We start from the raw sequence: 16,186 nt of genomic DNA, 5'->3' as shown, positions 1-16,186 counted from the left end.
TACCGCTTGACCAAGTCCTGAAAGATCCGATGAGGATAGGTTTCTTCCATCGCCACCTTCTGTTCCTCCAAAGAGCCATTGAAAGAGTTCAGTTTCTGATGACCTTGTATGGTCTTTTGGTTATTCTGTGAGGTTCGGAATCAACTTGGTAGACTATAAAGATGGGAACAAGAGATTTCCCAAGCTCTCAGATGGTTGGTTCAAGAAATTCTTTCACAAATAGATAAGCATAAGATAGAGCTATTAATCTCTTCGTTTCTAGTTAATACGATATGATGATCACATATATTTGTGCTGACATTTCTCAAATATGAATAATGGTGGGATATGATCATGACCCTCCTTCTAACGAAATCAATTAGGAATATCTTTGAATTTTCCTTCCTAATCATTTTTTTTTTTATATATCTTTCTAATGTATTTCGATCGCTCGAGTCATAGGTGGCCGAAAAATATACCATAGTCAAACACGTGCGTTCAAACTTTCTGCCATACAACTTATCTCCTTAGAAGGATTTTTCTATTAAGTTTTAGATAATGTGATAATTGTTTGAAAATTAGAAATACAATTAATCGCAACACTTAAGTAAATACCAGTAAATGCAACAATATGGTAGGCAGCAGAAATGAATTCAACAAGAAAAAAATCTTCATTGTCCATGAATAATGAAAGCTATGTTTCATAGTGTTGCCGAAATTTTAGATCAAGATTAAACAAAATGTAATAGATATTCAAGATAAATTGGCTTAAATACAATTGGAGTTCAAATATGTTAAAGGTTAAAAACTTAAATTTCTATTATAGTATCAAAAATATAAAGACATAACAAACGTTGATTAAAAAAAAAGAACGTTTAAGTATTATTAACTAAATTAAAAGAAAACACACACTTAGATTAAAATTTAGGTCAAAGCTAAGTTAAGAAAAATTAAATCTAAAAGTTTAGATGAATCATTGTAAAAGTACTTAAATTAAATTATCTTAAATCATTTTAACAATTTGAGTCTAAATATAAAAATATTGATCATATATTAGTTAAAATTAGGCTACAATACAAGGGCATGATGCCAAAATTTGCACATAAATTTAAGCAATCTAAACAAATCCAAACATTGATGCTCCAGTCTCGTATATTTAAAAAAGCAGAAAATGCAATATAATACTATTGGTTTTTAGAATATTTGTTAAGGTAGATTGATACACATGATCTACATGGTAACTTCATTATATATTAAATAATTTGTCAAAAGAAATAAACTAAATTTTTTTCAATCAGTCATTGATAATGAGAAATTTTCTTTCTTATAAGCTCATACCCTATTATATTTCTCTTGATTAGACAAATAAACTTTAAGATAACAAGTCAATTAGTTTAACCAGATAGATGAATCCTAATTAACTCCAAATTCTATCAAAATAAGATCCTACCAAATAATTTTAATAAACTTACTTCTTAGGTGAAATTGAACTTTCCTTCCCACATTATAAAACTAACTTTAACTTAAAGACTTAAGATAGACTTAACAAACCACATCATCCAGTATGGTTAAAGCCAATGAATCTGACATTTCTAAAATATATAATAGAAAAGTATAAACAAAATTATCGTAATTTGAATAAAATAATTTGAAAATGCCTCAAAATTTCCAACAATTCACTATAAATAGGGGCCTGGGGTATTGCTTATTCACAGTTGAAATCATAATCAAATATGGCTATGCAAACCTCTCCTCTGCAATTCCTCCTGCTCCTTCTCACCTTTCTAGCTCAGACAGATAACCTCATAGCAGCTGAACATATCTATACTCCCTTCAACCGGAGTTCTTTTCCAAAAGATTTCATCTTCGGAACTGCATCCGCTGCTTACCAGGTTCAAAAGATAGCGTACTAAAAGACTAACATACATATTCTTTTATTTTTATGTGTGATGGTTTAATTAATTTGTCTATAAATTTTATACGATTTTCAGTATGAAGGTGCTGTAAGTATAGATGGGAGGGGCCCTAGTATATGGGATACCTTCACTCACAAGTACCCAGGTTTTTCTCCCATTGATAATCTATTACGATTAGCAATATTTTTCTTCATTAATTATATGTAAGTAAACACTGTCATGCATATGATATATATGTTTATTTGTGGTGTGAATTGTAGAAAGAATAACGGACAGGAGCAATGGAGATCTCGCAGATGATTTTTACCACCTTTACAAGGTTTGGAGAAAGATAAAAATGAGTAATAATTTTACGAAATGAGACTAATCAATGATGTTTTCAAAAACTGATACTGCAGGAAGACGTAAAGATAATGAAGGAAATGAATACAGATGCTTTCAGATTCTCCATTTCGTGGTCAAGAATACTACCCCGTAAGATACATGATTGTTCTTCAATGTTAATTAAGTGATTATTTGTTTATTAATTGCTATTTAATACAACTATTAATCCCATTGAAGCCAAAATGACGTAATACCGCTCATTATATTAAATACAATGGAAAAGATGCTTTTGTCCATATCATAAAAAATATGCCCTTGTCCATATATCATGATGCTGGGGATTTTAATTTAATTTAATTTTTAATTTGACTTAATTATTATTTGTTGAGAAAATGACTTAAATTATTTTCTAAATTTATATTTAAGCTTCGAATTCCATCTCTAGAGGTGGCGGCTGTGTTTTGAAAGCCATATGAGATTGAAATTCACCCTAAATTGAGCACGATAAATCATATTAAATTACAATTTGATGGTCAAGTCACAACAATCCCATTATGTCTAATATAAATTTAACAAATTTATTTTAAAATTATAATTATATTATACCAACACCATCAATCTATTAAATTAACCGAATTAATTGATGAAGATTAAGACTCTAGGATAGCGGTCAAAATAAAATTATCATTAATAAAAGACAACTCTTTTTTTTTAGTTTTAAAATTGAATAATTTGCCTCTTGCATATTTAAATATATTTCTTTTCTTCCATTAATTGTCACTGATTTTCCTTTTTTTCTTTTTTTACAACAACTAGGTGGAAAAATAAGCGGGGGAGTGAACAAGGAAGGAATAAATTTTTACAACAACCTCATCGACGAGCTGCTGTCAAATGGTGATAAATATAACCTGCCTAACATAAATAGTTAATTAAAATTGATTTGTTCAGTGGCTTACCCATGATTGAAAATACACATTATCACGTGTAATATATATCCAGATTACAAAAAAAGTATATTGAATTTGTGGGTACATTTCCAGGTTTGCAACCCTTTGTGACTATCTTTCATTGGGATCTGCCTCAGGCCTTAGAAGATGAGTATGGTGGCTTTTTAAGCCCTCAAATCGTGTAAGTGAGCAACTTCATTTCACTTACTGAGTGAATATATTTCTAGGGTTCTAGCGAGCTATCATATAAATAGAGCCCATATTGTACATGATCGTATTTATGATATTACAGGGATGATTTTCGAGACTTTGCAGAACTCTGCTTCAAAGAATTTGGTGATCGCGTGAAGCATTGGATCACTCTAAATGAGCCATTGACTTTCACTAGTACTGGTTATGACACGGGCATAGATGCACCAGGCCGGTGTTCCAAATGGGTAAATGCAGCATGTCAGGCGGGAAACTCCGCCACCGAACCTTACATTGTCGGCCACCATCTGCTACTTTCTCATGCCGCAGCCGTCAAACTATACAAGCAAAAATACCAAGTTATTCAAAAGGGCAAGATTGGTATTACACTGGTGACATCCTGGATAGTACCTTCCTCCAAAACGAAATCTGATATTGAGGCAGCATATAGAGCCCTTGACTTCATGTTTGGATGGTGAGAAAATCTTTATCCAAAGGATCCAATTATAAATTTTATATATATATGCAGATTTTTCAACTAATTAAATTTTAAAATATATACAGGTATATGGACCCAATTATCTATGGCAATTATCCATTCAGTATGAGAAATATTGTGAGACAAAGACTCCCAAAGTTCACCAAGGAGCAATCAGATATGGTGAAAGGATCTTTTGATTTTATCGGTATAAATTATTACACTGCAGATTATGCAGCTAACATTCCTGTTGCCAATACCGTCAACATTAGCTACTCAACAGATTCTCTTGCTAATTTGACCAGTAAGTACACCTCAAATAAATAAAAAATCGATTATATTTACAACTGATCGAAAGTTTAAAACATGCGTTCATAACTTAATCTTCTGTCTCTCTCTTTTCCAGCCAGTCGCAATGGCATTCTAATCGGTCCACAGGTACATCTAAATATGAATTATTATTATTTTTATTTTGAAAAGAACACTGTTATTGAAGAAATATATGAACAAGAAATAACCCAATAAGTTTTTTTATGTTTGAACAGGCGGCTTCAAGTTGGCTTCATGTCTATCCTAGGGGTTTACGAGATCTGCTATTATACGTGAAAGAAAAATACAACAATCCTCTTGTTTACATAACTGAAAACGGTAAAGAAAAAAAAAATCCTACCAGCACTTCTTTGTACCAATCCAATATATAAATAATATATGTACATGTAATTGGTAATTGAAGTCCATGCAAGCCATTTAATTTTCTTCATTCATTTGACTTTTTTTCCAGGGATTGATGAATTCAATAATGCAAGCTTACCGCTAGAGCAGGCCTTGAAGGATCCTATGAGGATAGATTACTACCACCGCCATCTTTTGTTCCTTGAAAGAGCCATTAAGTGAGTTTGATTTCTGTCTGTTCATGTCAAAACATATGTAATTCTTCATCTGTTAATCAATTAGTGACTCTCAATTAATATCTATAATGGCAGGGAGGGTGCAAATGTGAAAGGATACTTTGCATGGTCACTGTTAGACAACTTTGAATGGTCCTCTGGTTATACTGTGAGGTTCGGCATCAACTTCGTCGACTATGAAAATGGCAACAAAAGATATCCTAAGCAGTCGGCCATTTGGTTCAGGAATTTCCTGCAGAAATAGATGTAGCTACCCATGCCGAACATCAGACATAATAATAAAATCATTCTGTTATAATTTCAGTTAAAGCACAGTTTATCTACTCGTGTTGTATTGTTCTCAATGTATTTGTATTTTCATATTTCTCAATAATAAATCTCATGTATGGCCGTTGCCTTCATATTTCTTATTAATAAAGTTTCCCTTACTAAGGGTTTCCAAGAAAATTTTCATCTTGGGGCTGCCATGACTCATGAGGCCACCTAAAGGGGCATTTATAGTTTTCGACAGCTGGTTTTGACTCGAAAATTAATTACGTAAAGAGTAAGTTTCATATTGCCACCTAGGTTTGGCTTAGAATTCTTTTTCACCCCTAAATAATATAAAGAGTATTATTACCTAAAATCAAACCTATTAGTGAAAAAAAAAAAAACTAATACAGTGCGATAATGTAAAATGACCTTCTTATTACTTACCAGAAAAATTACTTTTTTATTGTTACTATTTCATTTTTTCCAAATGATAATATGATCCTAAATTAATAAAAATAAAAATATTTTTTTAATTATTCAAAATTCATAAGAACTACTTATTTTCCATTTCTTTCACTTTGACCTTTTCTTTCTCTCTTTCTGGTTTTAAGTAAAAATAATAATAATAAATGATAATAGTAATTATACTAGTAAAAATATAAATAAAGATGTTAATGATATATAATTATATATTTGGAAGTAAAATATAATTTTTTAAAATGTTAGTGGTGGGGATTTTGGAAATTGAAAAAGGTTGGGATTTAAAATTTCAATATATCCATAAGTAGTATAAAAAAAACAAGTATACCTACAAAGAATTTAACAAAATCCAACAAATTAGGGTATAAATATTATATTATAAATTATTATAATTATAATAGTATTTTCAAAAAATATAGAGTTAATATAATAATTTTCGAAGGAGCACATTAGGCTTTCAAAAGATCTTAGAGGTGAAAAAATTTCACCCACAAAGAATAAAGGTTTGGCTCAAAGCTCCTGGAAAACTAAAGTGTTGTATTGTAACACCTGGCTCACTTTTATAGTCATGAACTATAAATTTGGACAAATGGACTGCAGTTTGGATCAAGGCAGGCATGGCAAGGAGAAGAGTTCCTGTGCTAATGGGTGATAATGGTACACAAAGTGTTAGGATGTAATGGCCATATATTCAAGGGATATTCAAATTTTTAGTTTTATTTTAATTCGTGTATACATATAGACCATTCATCTCAAACTCTAAATAAATATATCACAACAATAATCTATTTTCTTAAAATACCCTTTTTAACGTGACCCATGCAAAGAGAATCTATCACTTTTTCTCTTTTTTTTACAACTTTGAAAGATATTTTGTATCAATGAAAAATAATTGAAACAGTGAGATAATAGTATAATATATAATATGATAATAATTAACAATTAAAATAGTAAAATAGTCATTAATATCACTTTCAACGTAAACTGAAAGTTAAATATAGTAAAAAGTTAATTTAGAAGATCATTTGCACACGGGGTTTAACTAGAAGTAACATGAAAAGTCTCTATAGTGGGAATATCATGGGTTGGTGTCAATGCCAACCCTCTTCCTTTGGATTTAATTTTTAAAAAATGTCATGTGTCATGTCAATCACATATGCTTCAATTATTTTTCAAAGTTTTTTAATATTTTAATTATTTTCCATTGACACAAGATGTTTTCAAAGTTGTCGAAAAAAAGAGAAAAAATCTTTCTACATAAGTAGCATTAAACGGGTATTTTGAAGAAATAGATTATTGTTACGATTTATTTGTTTAGAATTTGAGATGAATAGTAATATGTATACATGAATTAAAATAAGATTAAAAATTTAAATATCCCTATATTCAATTGAAACTAGTAAAACTACAAAATTATCCTACTAGTTCTTCGTTTTTTTCTGATTACATTTTGAAATCTTGACCACATGTTTCTATTTTAAAGGTAGATCCAACTTGCATTTACCTGTTTTCAGGGGCCCAAGTCACTAGGGCTGGATTCGAGCCGAGCCATCTCGGGCTCGAGCTCGGCTCGGCTCGGCTCGGTTCGAGCCCGAAACGAGCCAGGCTCAACTCGGCTCGATCGAGCTCAAGCCGAGCCCGAGCTGGCTCGGTATATTTTTTTAAAAATTTTTTTATACAAAACGGCGTCATTTTGATTTATATATATATATACAAAACGGTGTCGTTTTGATATAAAAAACGAGCCGAGCCCGAGCTGGCTGCGAGCCGAGCTCGGCTCGGCTCGAATCCAGCCCTACAAGTCACATTTTCTTAAGTTGCATATAAAGGTTTCATTAAGACAATAATTATCTAATATAATATTTTTCTTTAAACAACGAAGAATCTATCCAAGTTTATCATCCATTTAGAGTTAACAAATCATCAAGTATTTTAAAATTTTGATTTTGATATAACATCCACAAATCTCGAACCATAATCCCTTTATTTAGAGATTTCACATGTTTCATCACTCAAATTATCTTTTGATAGTCTAACATAATTATTTTGGAATACCCTTTAATTTTTGTTTTTCTCCATTCACATGGCTATGATTTCATTGCCCATACTTTGATAATATTTCACAACCTATCACTTGATATAACATTTTGGCAATACTTCCAAACATTGCTTTCATTGTCCATACTTAAAAAAAAAACAAAAAGATACATATGATTCATATGATAACTTATATTATTATTTTTATTTTTCTCTTTTATATGTGACACCTGATGGACTATGCGATATACAATAAACATAGTTAAGGTTGTGATCTCCCTTATATATATTGAATTTTTGTTAATCAATAAATGATAGTAAGATATCTTTCTTTCAAGCTCAAACCCTAACATATTTTCCTTTATTAGACTAGAAAAACGTAGGATAGTGTGATAATCAGTTTAATTAGAAATATATATATTAATTAATTTCAAATTCAATAAAATTAGGATTTTAGTGAATAATTTTAATAGGTATAATTTTAACTAAATTCAAACTTTTCTTGAACAAAATAATTATAAAGGCTATTTATTATATTTAATAATTTTTTATATTAAAAAACTAACTTTAAATTAACAATAATACTATGTGTCCAATTTTTATGCACAAACAACGATGTATTATAATTTAATTGATTATTATTTTATCTTTAATTTTTAACTGTCTAATCATGTAATAACATGTCATTGTTTATATACAAAAATTATGTACGTAACATTATTCTTAAATTAAAAACTTAAAATAGATTTAATAACCATTTCAACCATGTTTAGTCATAGATTTAATAACCATTTCAAAAATTATAATAGTATTTAATTTGTATAATAGTATATACAAAATCCAACATCTCTCTTTTTTTAAATTTATTATTCTTATAATTTTTGAATAATTTTCCTGTTGCATATTTATATATATTTCTGTTCTTCCATTCATTTTCTTTATTTTTCATTAACTAGGTGGAAAGTTAAGCGGGGGAGTGAACAAGCAAGGAATAAATTTCTACAATAATCTCATTGACGAGCTACTTTCCAACGGTGAAAATTTCATCCTGCCTAACATAAATAATTAACAATTAAAATTGATTGTTCAATGGCGGCTTACTTATGACCCAAAATATATATTATCACATGTAACATAAATCCAGATTACAAAAAACAAATACTGAATTTGTGGGTACGTTTTCAGGTTTGCAACCCTTTGTGACTATCTTTCATTGGGACCTTCCTCAGGCCTTGGAAGATGAGTATGGCGGCTTTTTAAGCCCTCGCATTGTGTAAGTGAACAACTTCATTTCATTTATTTAGTGAATTTATTTCTAGGGTTCTATCCGGCTATCATGTTGCAGGGATGATTTTCGAGACTTCGCTGAAGTTTGCTTCAAAGAATTTGGTGATCGCGTGAAGCATTGGATCACTCTAAATGAGCCATGGACCTTTAGTAGTTATGGTTATGACTCAGGCTTCATAGCACCAGGCCGGTGTTCCAAATGGGTAAATGCAGCATGTCAGGCGGGAAACTCCGCCACTGAACCTTACATTGTTGGCCACCATCTGCTACTTTCTCATGCCGCAGCCGTCAAACTATACAAGCAAAAATACCAAGCTATTAATTTCCAGCTCTTCAATTCTCGTTGTTTCCTGTATATATGTCTTTGCCAATTAAATGTTTCTCTCCGCTTAACACAAATTTTGATTGTCGCATGTTCTTATTTAGGCTATTCAAAAGGGCAAGATTGGTGTAACATTGGTGTCTCACTGGTGTAACATTGGTGTCTCACTGGTGTAACATTGGTGTAACACAAATTTATGTTTTATCATTTTTAATTACGAACAACACTATATTTATTCATTTTAAGTGTATAAACATATACACATTTCTATGTATCATCAAATGATCGGTTGTTATTTTATCTTTAATTCAAAATTATCGATTATGTAATGACATATATAAGTATATACATATTCGTATACTCAAATTATGTACGTATAATTTTATTATTTAACTAATGTAGAATGTTTATACATATTTAACTTTGTTGATATAAGATTCACCTAAGAATATTATAAAAGATCATATACATATTTTTAAATTAAATATCTTTATGAGGAGTATTTATAATAAGAAAATTAATTAAAATAACATAATTTTAATGTAGCTAAACGATATTAACCAATACCTTATAGATTATACCGATATAACTGATGTCTCACATTAATATTTTTTTCATCTAAAAATTTAACTAAAATTTTGTTTAAAATGAAGAAATCCAACAAAATTTCATCGTAATTCAAGCAAATATGCATTTCATTATGTTTATTACTTTGTTTGAAGAATTAAAACTAAAATTTTTAGATTGCTTGCGGTAGGACCTTTCATTTTTCGCACATAATTTATGTTTTATGATTCTATTTCAATTTTTATTGTTATAATTTTTATTATAAGTATGATTTTTAGTTTTGTTTATATAATTTTGAGTTAAATTTTTTGTAAATTACCATACAAATCTTTGATAGAATTAAGGAATGACAGAAGTACCTCATTATTTCATTAATTTTTATTATTTGTATATAATTTTATATTTAAAAACAATGTATTTATTTCAAATCAACGTTATTATAAATGTTTGATCAAAATTTGAATTATAATTTTAGGAAAAACTTGACGCCGTGGACAGCTGCCAAATTATATGAAGCTATTGTCAATGTATTGGCTCAAGGAAATAAATGAAGGGGAAAAGACCAATATCCCACCCAAGTTTTGTTGAGATGACCAATATATATCTATAATAGATAAAAAATTCAAATATTTATTCAAAGTTTATTTTGTTAGGACATACTCACATATTTTCAATTAGGGTTAAAGGGTAAATTTATCATTTAATCAGTAATATTAAAATAATTAAAATTATTTCATTTTTTTCATTTAATTTAGAAAACTAATATTTTTTTCCTGAATTAATTTTAAAAAATTTACTTTTCTCCCCTGAAATCCAATCACTTGCCCCAGTGACAGCCGACCAACAACAGAAGAGTTTTCATCCAAAAGTCGTCTTTTGGACAACAAGTGTTGTCTAAATCTAGACAACGAACATCATTCAAATCTGGATTATGTTTTGTCATCGAAATCTCTAGATGACAAAAAATCATCCATTCTAGATAACGAGGGTTGTTTAAAATGGATGACGAGTGTCATCTAAAGAATGGACAACGTTTTATTGTGTAGTGAAGGATGACGAGCCTCGTCCAGTTTGGACAATGTTCATCATTTAACCTCCAGTCACATCATTCGTTGGTGGTTGAAAGGAGAGTTAAAACAAATTAGGAATTTAGGAGGGAAGTCACTTTTCAAAGTTCAGATATAGGCGTTAAATATTAATTTTTAAAATCTGAGAAAAAAATGAGATATAATTATATATTTTTAATATTATTATTAAATAACAAATTTATCCTGGTATTTAATGAAAAATGTAACGATAGTTTAAGAATAGGTGAATGTTTAAATTTTTCATCTATCATAGATTCTGGCTCTAAGCAAGGACAATTCGTTTCTTCTAGTTGATGAATCATCTACATTTCAAGTTTTAAGATTCTGGCTTCAAGATTCAACAAGTTACAATACTCCACTAAGTCTTTGTGAGTCTTCCAAGGTTTCCTGATAACATTAGAATGGACAATGGAGGAGAATTCTGGTAGCTCTCAACAGTGTAAGAGGGAAAATTCAAAGAAGTGGAGACACTGAGTTAGATCTTAAAACTGTGAGTGGTTTGTATTTTGATGATCCTGTTGGAGTTAAGGTAAATAGGGAGGGGCAGATGGTGAAAGTATTGCATGGAAATGAGGGAGAGGAACTTGACTCTGTTAGTGAAATTGAAGAGAATGGCGACCACTTATTTATGGGGTCATCTGTGAAGGCTTATGTTGGAATCATGCAGCTGTAGCTAATTTCGATGTAACAAAAAAAAATTTGCCCTAAACATTTGAATAATTATTTCTATTATTATTATTATTACTATTGAGAATAAGTTTAAAATATTGTAAATAATTTTTAGTCTTCATCTTTTTTTATTATTAATTTTTTAAAAATTATGCAAATTTAAACTTAAAGAAATATTATGAAAGGATTATTAATTTAAAATTTAAAATTATAATAAAGGATTATAAACAATGAAGGATGACTCTGAGTCTTAATAATGATCCGGTGGGAGTTAAGAAAAATAAACATTGAAGGATAATTCAGTGTAGGTTTGAAGAGTCTTAATAATGATCCAGTGGGAGTTAAGAAAGATGGGGAAGGCAAGAATATGGGCTATTAATTAATTAGTCAATTTTTTTTCTTTTATATACATATATAGTTTTTTTTATCATAGATATATAGTTTTAAATAAAAAATATTTAAAATATCTTTAAGTTTTATACTCACCCAATTAAACATAAATTCACCCAGATAAGACATAAAATTAATCTATTCATTTAATTAAGACTAAAATATGAGATAAAATAAGATAAAATTAAAAAAATTTCTGATGATTTTGACCATGGGAGGGTTAGTTGGATGATTGATTAACCAATTTATTTTTAAAAATTGGTTAATCGAGTGTTTGGTCCGCCGATTCACCAACCCATCCAGTCAACTCATCCAATCAACCTTAGATCTCATAATCTTCCGATTGTAAAGATAAAGTTAATTTAAAAAGTAAATATATTTGTATAATAAGAAAAAATGAGGTTGTATATTTACAAAAGACAAAACAGGGGCTATTTTAGTCAATATCCCCAAGAATATTGTAAAAATTATACATGATAATGAAGGTGTTGCTCCTGTTAGCAAAGGTGAGGAATATGTCGGGAACCCACGTACATATATGTATATAAATACACGCACACACAGCGGGTCGGTAGTGAAACCTTATGTTGCTGCAATGAAGCTCTAACTAGCTAGAGCAGAGGCACATAGGGCAAACACTGCATCTGGAGTTTTTATGTTAAAACACATATTATTTGCATCATTTTAATGGCCCATGCATTGCATAATCCTTCTTAGAAAAGTCCAACTGTGGACTTGTGTTTGCATAAATTTCACATGGTTGGTTTCTTTTTAAACTATTATATGCGAAGCCCTTACGAAGATTGATTACTTACTGTCATCATTTATATGTTTTAACAAAGCACATAGAATTAGATGTGCATTTTGTAAAGGAAATGATGGCCACAAAAATTCTGAAAATTCAGAATGTTCCAAACTGAATTTTAGATTGCAGATCTGCTGACAAAACCACTCTGTGTCCAGGTTTGAAACTGAGAGAAGTAAAATGAGCATTATTGATGCTTCAGTCATATCAGCTAAAAACTGTAATATTTAATATCCAGTGAAATATTTCGGAAAGTAGATATAAAACTCAAATACACAATTCTGTGCAGTTAGGAATAACGGGTAACAGATTGTATCTAACAAAAGGAGAAAGAGCTGCCAATTTAATTGCCAACCCTAGAGTAGATTTAAGTTGAACCAACTTGGGTTTGATTCCATATTAGAAACCAAACTCGAGCTAAGACAATGGTAGCTCATCTTCTTTTTTCAATTATTCTTTTTATTCTTTGGCAATTTTTCCCTCTTTCCAATATAGTTTATCAATTCGAATTTATTTTAGTTATTATAAATTTAAGTTAAACTTAAATTGATTTTTATTCAAGTGATGTTTGGCTCAAATTGAATTCACATTTTACAAACCCTTTGTAAAATAATTTGGTTTAGATATAAGAGACAAAACATTTAATAACAAAGTCATATTGATATCAAATGATGAAAGAACCTCAGTATTTTAAGAAAAGGAAAACTGATTTGCTTTCATCATACTACGAAACGTGTTTCGTAGAAGATCATTTCATAAAATAAGATTATACTTCTCTTTTTTCTTATTTTTATGTGTAAAGATCATCACCAAATTAACTCTAGTTGGTTTGTTAAACTACCAAAATCAAATGCTCTCTTTGGAAGTAAGGTGCGTATTTATAATGAAAACAATAAACTCATCCAAATCTTTATATTTTGGTTCCTCAGTATTACTTGAGTATTTCTTAGTGTTACATCATAGTTTCTTGGATGTATGTATATATATACACACACGTGTAACCGTTATGAAGAGGACAGTTTAACAGTAATGGCAACTGATGAAGGAACCTCAAAAAATTTTAAGAAAAGGGAAATTGATTTGTTTTCATCATACTACGAAACATGTTTCGTAGAAGATCATTTCATAAAATGAGATTATATTTCTTTTTTTCCTTATTTTTACTTGTAAAGATTATCACCAAATCAACTATAGTTGGTCTATTAAACTACTAAAATCAAATGCCCTCTTTAGAAGTAAGGTGTGCATTTATAATGAAAACAATAAACTCATCTAAATCTTTATATTTTGGTTCCTCAATATTATTTGACTATTTTTTAGTGTTACATCATAGTTTCTTGTATGTATGTATATATATATATATATATATATATATATATACACACGTGTAATCATTATGAAGAGGATAGTTTAACAGTAATGACAACTGAGAGATCCTTGTCCAGCAACTGCTTGCATTGTTTGTTGCAGCTTTCCACCCAATTTCTATGGGTTGCAGGTTCATCTGCTTATCTGGTTTCTCGGTCATTTAAGAAATTAATTTTCTTATTAAATTTTCACATGCAGGTGCATTCATGGATCCATTGAGCTATGCGGTGTCATTTAAGATTACATTTTTGACGGATTCCCTTGCTGACACAACTTTTAACTCGTAAGTATGAATAAACAGAGACTATTGACTCATATATTCTGCATCCTAATCGATCCAAGGGTTCTATTTACTTACGAGTTAGAAAATGAAAAAAACAATAATGATTGGTGAATTGATAACGATATTAGACCGGCTCCATGTCTATCTATCCAAGTGGGTTGAGGGATGTTCTTGTTTACGTCAAGTTAAACATAACAATCCTACTGTTTTTGTCACTCAAAATGGATGAAAATGAATCCTTCTAATACTTCATTGACTTATGTTAGTATAATCTTTCACTCAATTTGAAAATTAAACTCCGTTTAATTTCTCCAACCTTTTTCTCTTTCCAGGGCTTGATCCTTGATGAGATTAACAATGCCACGTTACCGCTTGACCAAGTCCTGAAGGATCCAATGAGGATAGGTTTCTTCCACCGCCACCTTCTGTTCCTCCAAAGAGCCATTAAAAGAGTTTAGTTTTTGATGACCTTGAATGGTCTTCTGGTTATTCCGTGAGGTTCGGAATCAACTTGGTAGACTATAAAGATGGGAACAAGAGATTTCCCAAGCTCTCGGATGGTTGGTTCAAGAAATTCTTTCACAAATAGATAAGCATTTTGTAAGGGAAATGATGGCCACAAAAATTCTAAAAATTCAGAATGTTCCAAACTGAATTTCAGATTGCAGATCTGCTGAAAAAACCACTATGCTTCCAGGTTTGAAACTGAGAGAAGTAAAATGAGCATTATTGATGCTTCAGTAATATCAGCTGAAAACAGTAATATTTAATATCCAGTAAAATATTTCGGAAAGTAGATATAAAACTCAAATACACAATTCTGTGCAGTTAGGAATAAAGGGTAACAGATTGTATCTAACAAAAGGAGAAAGAGCTGCCAGTTTAATTGCCCACCCTAGAGTAGATCCAAGCTGAACCAACTGGGGTTTGATTTCATATTAGAAACCAAACTCGAGCTAAAGCAATAGTAGCTCATCTTCTTTTTCAATGATTCTTTTTGTCCTTTGATAACCTTTCTCCCTCTTCAATGTTATAGTTTATAAATTCAAATTTATTTAAGTTGATTATTACAAATTTAAGTTAAACTTAAGTTGATTTTTATTCAAATTATGTTTAGCTCAAATTGAATTCACCTTTTATAAACCCTTTGAAAAATAATTTGGTTTAGATATAAGAGACAAAACATTTAATAACAAAGTCATATTGATGCCAATAATGAAGGAACCTCAACATTTTAAGAAAAGAGAAACTGATTTGCTTTCATCATACTAAAGAACGTGTTTCGTGGAAGATCATTTTATAAAATGAGATTATACTTCTCTTTTTTCTCATTTTTACGTGTAAAGATCATCACCAAATTAACTCTAGTCTGTCTGTTAAACTACCAAAATCAAATGCCCTCTTTAGAAGTAAGGTGCGTATTTATGATGAAAACAATAAACTCATCTAAATCTTTATATTTTCGTTCCTCAATATTACTTGAGTATTTCTTAGTGTTACATCATAGTTTCTTATATGTATGTATATATAGCTACGCGTAATCGTTATGAGGAGGACAGTTTAAAAACTTAAATTTCTATTATAGTATCAAAAATATAAAGACATAACAAACGTTGATAAAAAAACGTTTAAAAATTATTGACTAAGTTACAAGAAAACATACACTTAGATTAAAACTTAGGTGGAGGCAAAGTTAAAAAAAGTTAAATCTAAAAGTTTAGATGAATCATTATAAAAAGTACTCAAATTAGATTATCTTAAATCATTTTAACAATTTGAGTCAAATATAAAAATATTGATCATACATTAGTTAAAATTAGGCTACAATACAAGGGCATGATGCCAAAATTTGCACGTAAACTTAAGCAATCTAAACAGATCCAAACATTGATGCTCC

At 29.9% G+C, this 16,186-nt stretch overlaps 2 protein-coding genes across 2 annotated transcripts; both read left to right on the top strand.

Annotated features, from left to right (window-relative positions):
• Positions 1 to 1,696: 1,696 nt before the first annotated feature.
• LOC123213738 (beta-glucosidase 12-like) lies at positions 1,697 to 5,188 on the top strand. Its single transcript, XM_044633240.1, has 12 exons — positions 1,697 to 1,871; positions 1,971 to 2,040; positions 2,156 to 2,214; positions 2,294 to 2,369; positions 3,036 to 3,113; positions 3,260 to 3,347; positions 3,459 to 3,830; positions 3,920 to 4,137; positions 4,240 to 4,271; positions 4,379 to 4,481; positions 4,615 to 4,723; positions 4,817 to 5,188. The coding sequence occupies exons 1-12, from the start codon at positions 1,713 to 1,715 to the stop codon at positions 4,983 to 4,985; spliced, it is 1,533 nt and encodes a 510-aa protein (XP_044489175.1). The 5' UTR covers positions 1,697 to 1,712; the 3' UTR covers positions 4,986 to 5,188.
• A 902-nt stretch (positions 5,189 to 6,090) lies between these two features.
• LOC123214363 (beta-glucosidase 12-like) lies at positions 6,091 to 11,447 on the top strand. The gene is made up of 6 exons (XM_044634106.1): positions 6,091 to 6,130; positions 8,467 to 8,544; positions 8,696 to 8,783; positions 8,856 to 9,111; positions 9,224 to 9,289; positions 11,175 to 11,447. The coding sequence occupies exons 1-6, from the start codon at positions 6,091 to 6,093 to the stop codon at positions 11,445 to 11,447; spliced, it is 801 nt and encodes a 266-aa protein (XP_044490041.1).
• The last annotated feature ends 4,739 nt before the right edge of the window (positions 11,448 to 16,186 follow it).

The sequence above is a fragment of the Mangifera indica genome, chromosome 4 (assembly GCF_011075055.1).
Source record: "Mangifera indica cultivar Alphonso chromosome 4, CATAS_Mindica_2.1, whole genome shotgun sequence".
Taxonomy (NCBI): Eukaryota; Viridiplantae; Streptophyta; class Magnoliopsida; order Sapindales; family Anacardiaceae; genus Mangifera; species Mangifera indica.
Note: the sequence above shows the minus strand (reverse complement) of the source record. Positions and strands in the feature narration are given on the sequence as shown.

Excerpts from the sequence above, each read along its gene's own strand:
- LOC123213738 (XM_044633240.1), top strand. The coding sequence starts at position 1,713 with ATGGCTATGCAAACCTCTCCTCTGCAATTCCTCCTGCTCCTTCTCACC. Across the intron at positions 1,872-1,970 it reads CTGCATCCGCTGCTTACCAG|TATGAAGGTGCTGTAAGTAT; the intron begins GTTCAAAAGATA and ends TACGATTTTCAG. Across the intron at positions 4,482-4,614 it reads TGTTTACATAACTGAAAACG|GGATTGATGAATTCAATAAT; the intron begins GTAAAGAAAAAA and ends CTTTTTTTCCAG.
- LOC123214363 (XM_044634106.1), top strand. The coding sequence starts at position 6,091 with ATGGCAAGGAGAAGAGTTCCTGTGCTAATGGGTGATAATG. Across the intron at positions 8,784-8,855 it reads TTTTTAAGCCCTCGCATTGT|GGATGATTTTCGAGACTTCG; the intron begins GTAAGTGAACAA and ends ATCATGTTGCAG. Across the intron at positions 9,112-9,223 it reads TATACAAGCAAAAATACCAA|GCTATTCAAAAGGGCAAGAT; the intron begins GCTATTAATTTC and ends GTTCTTATTTAG.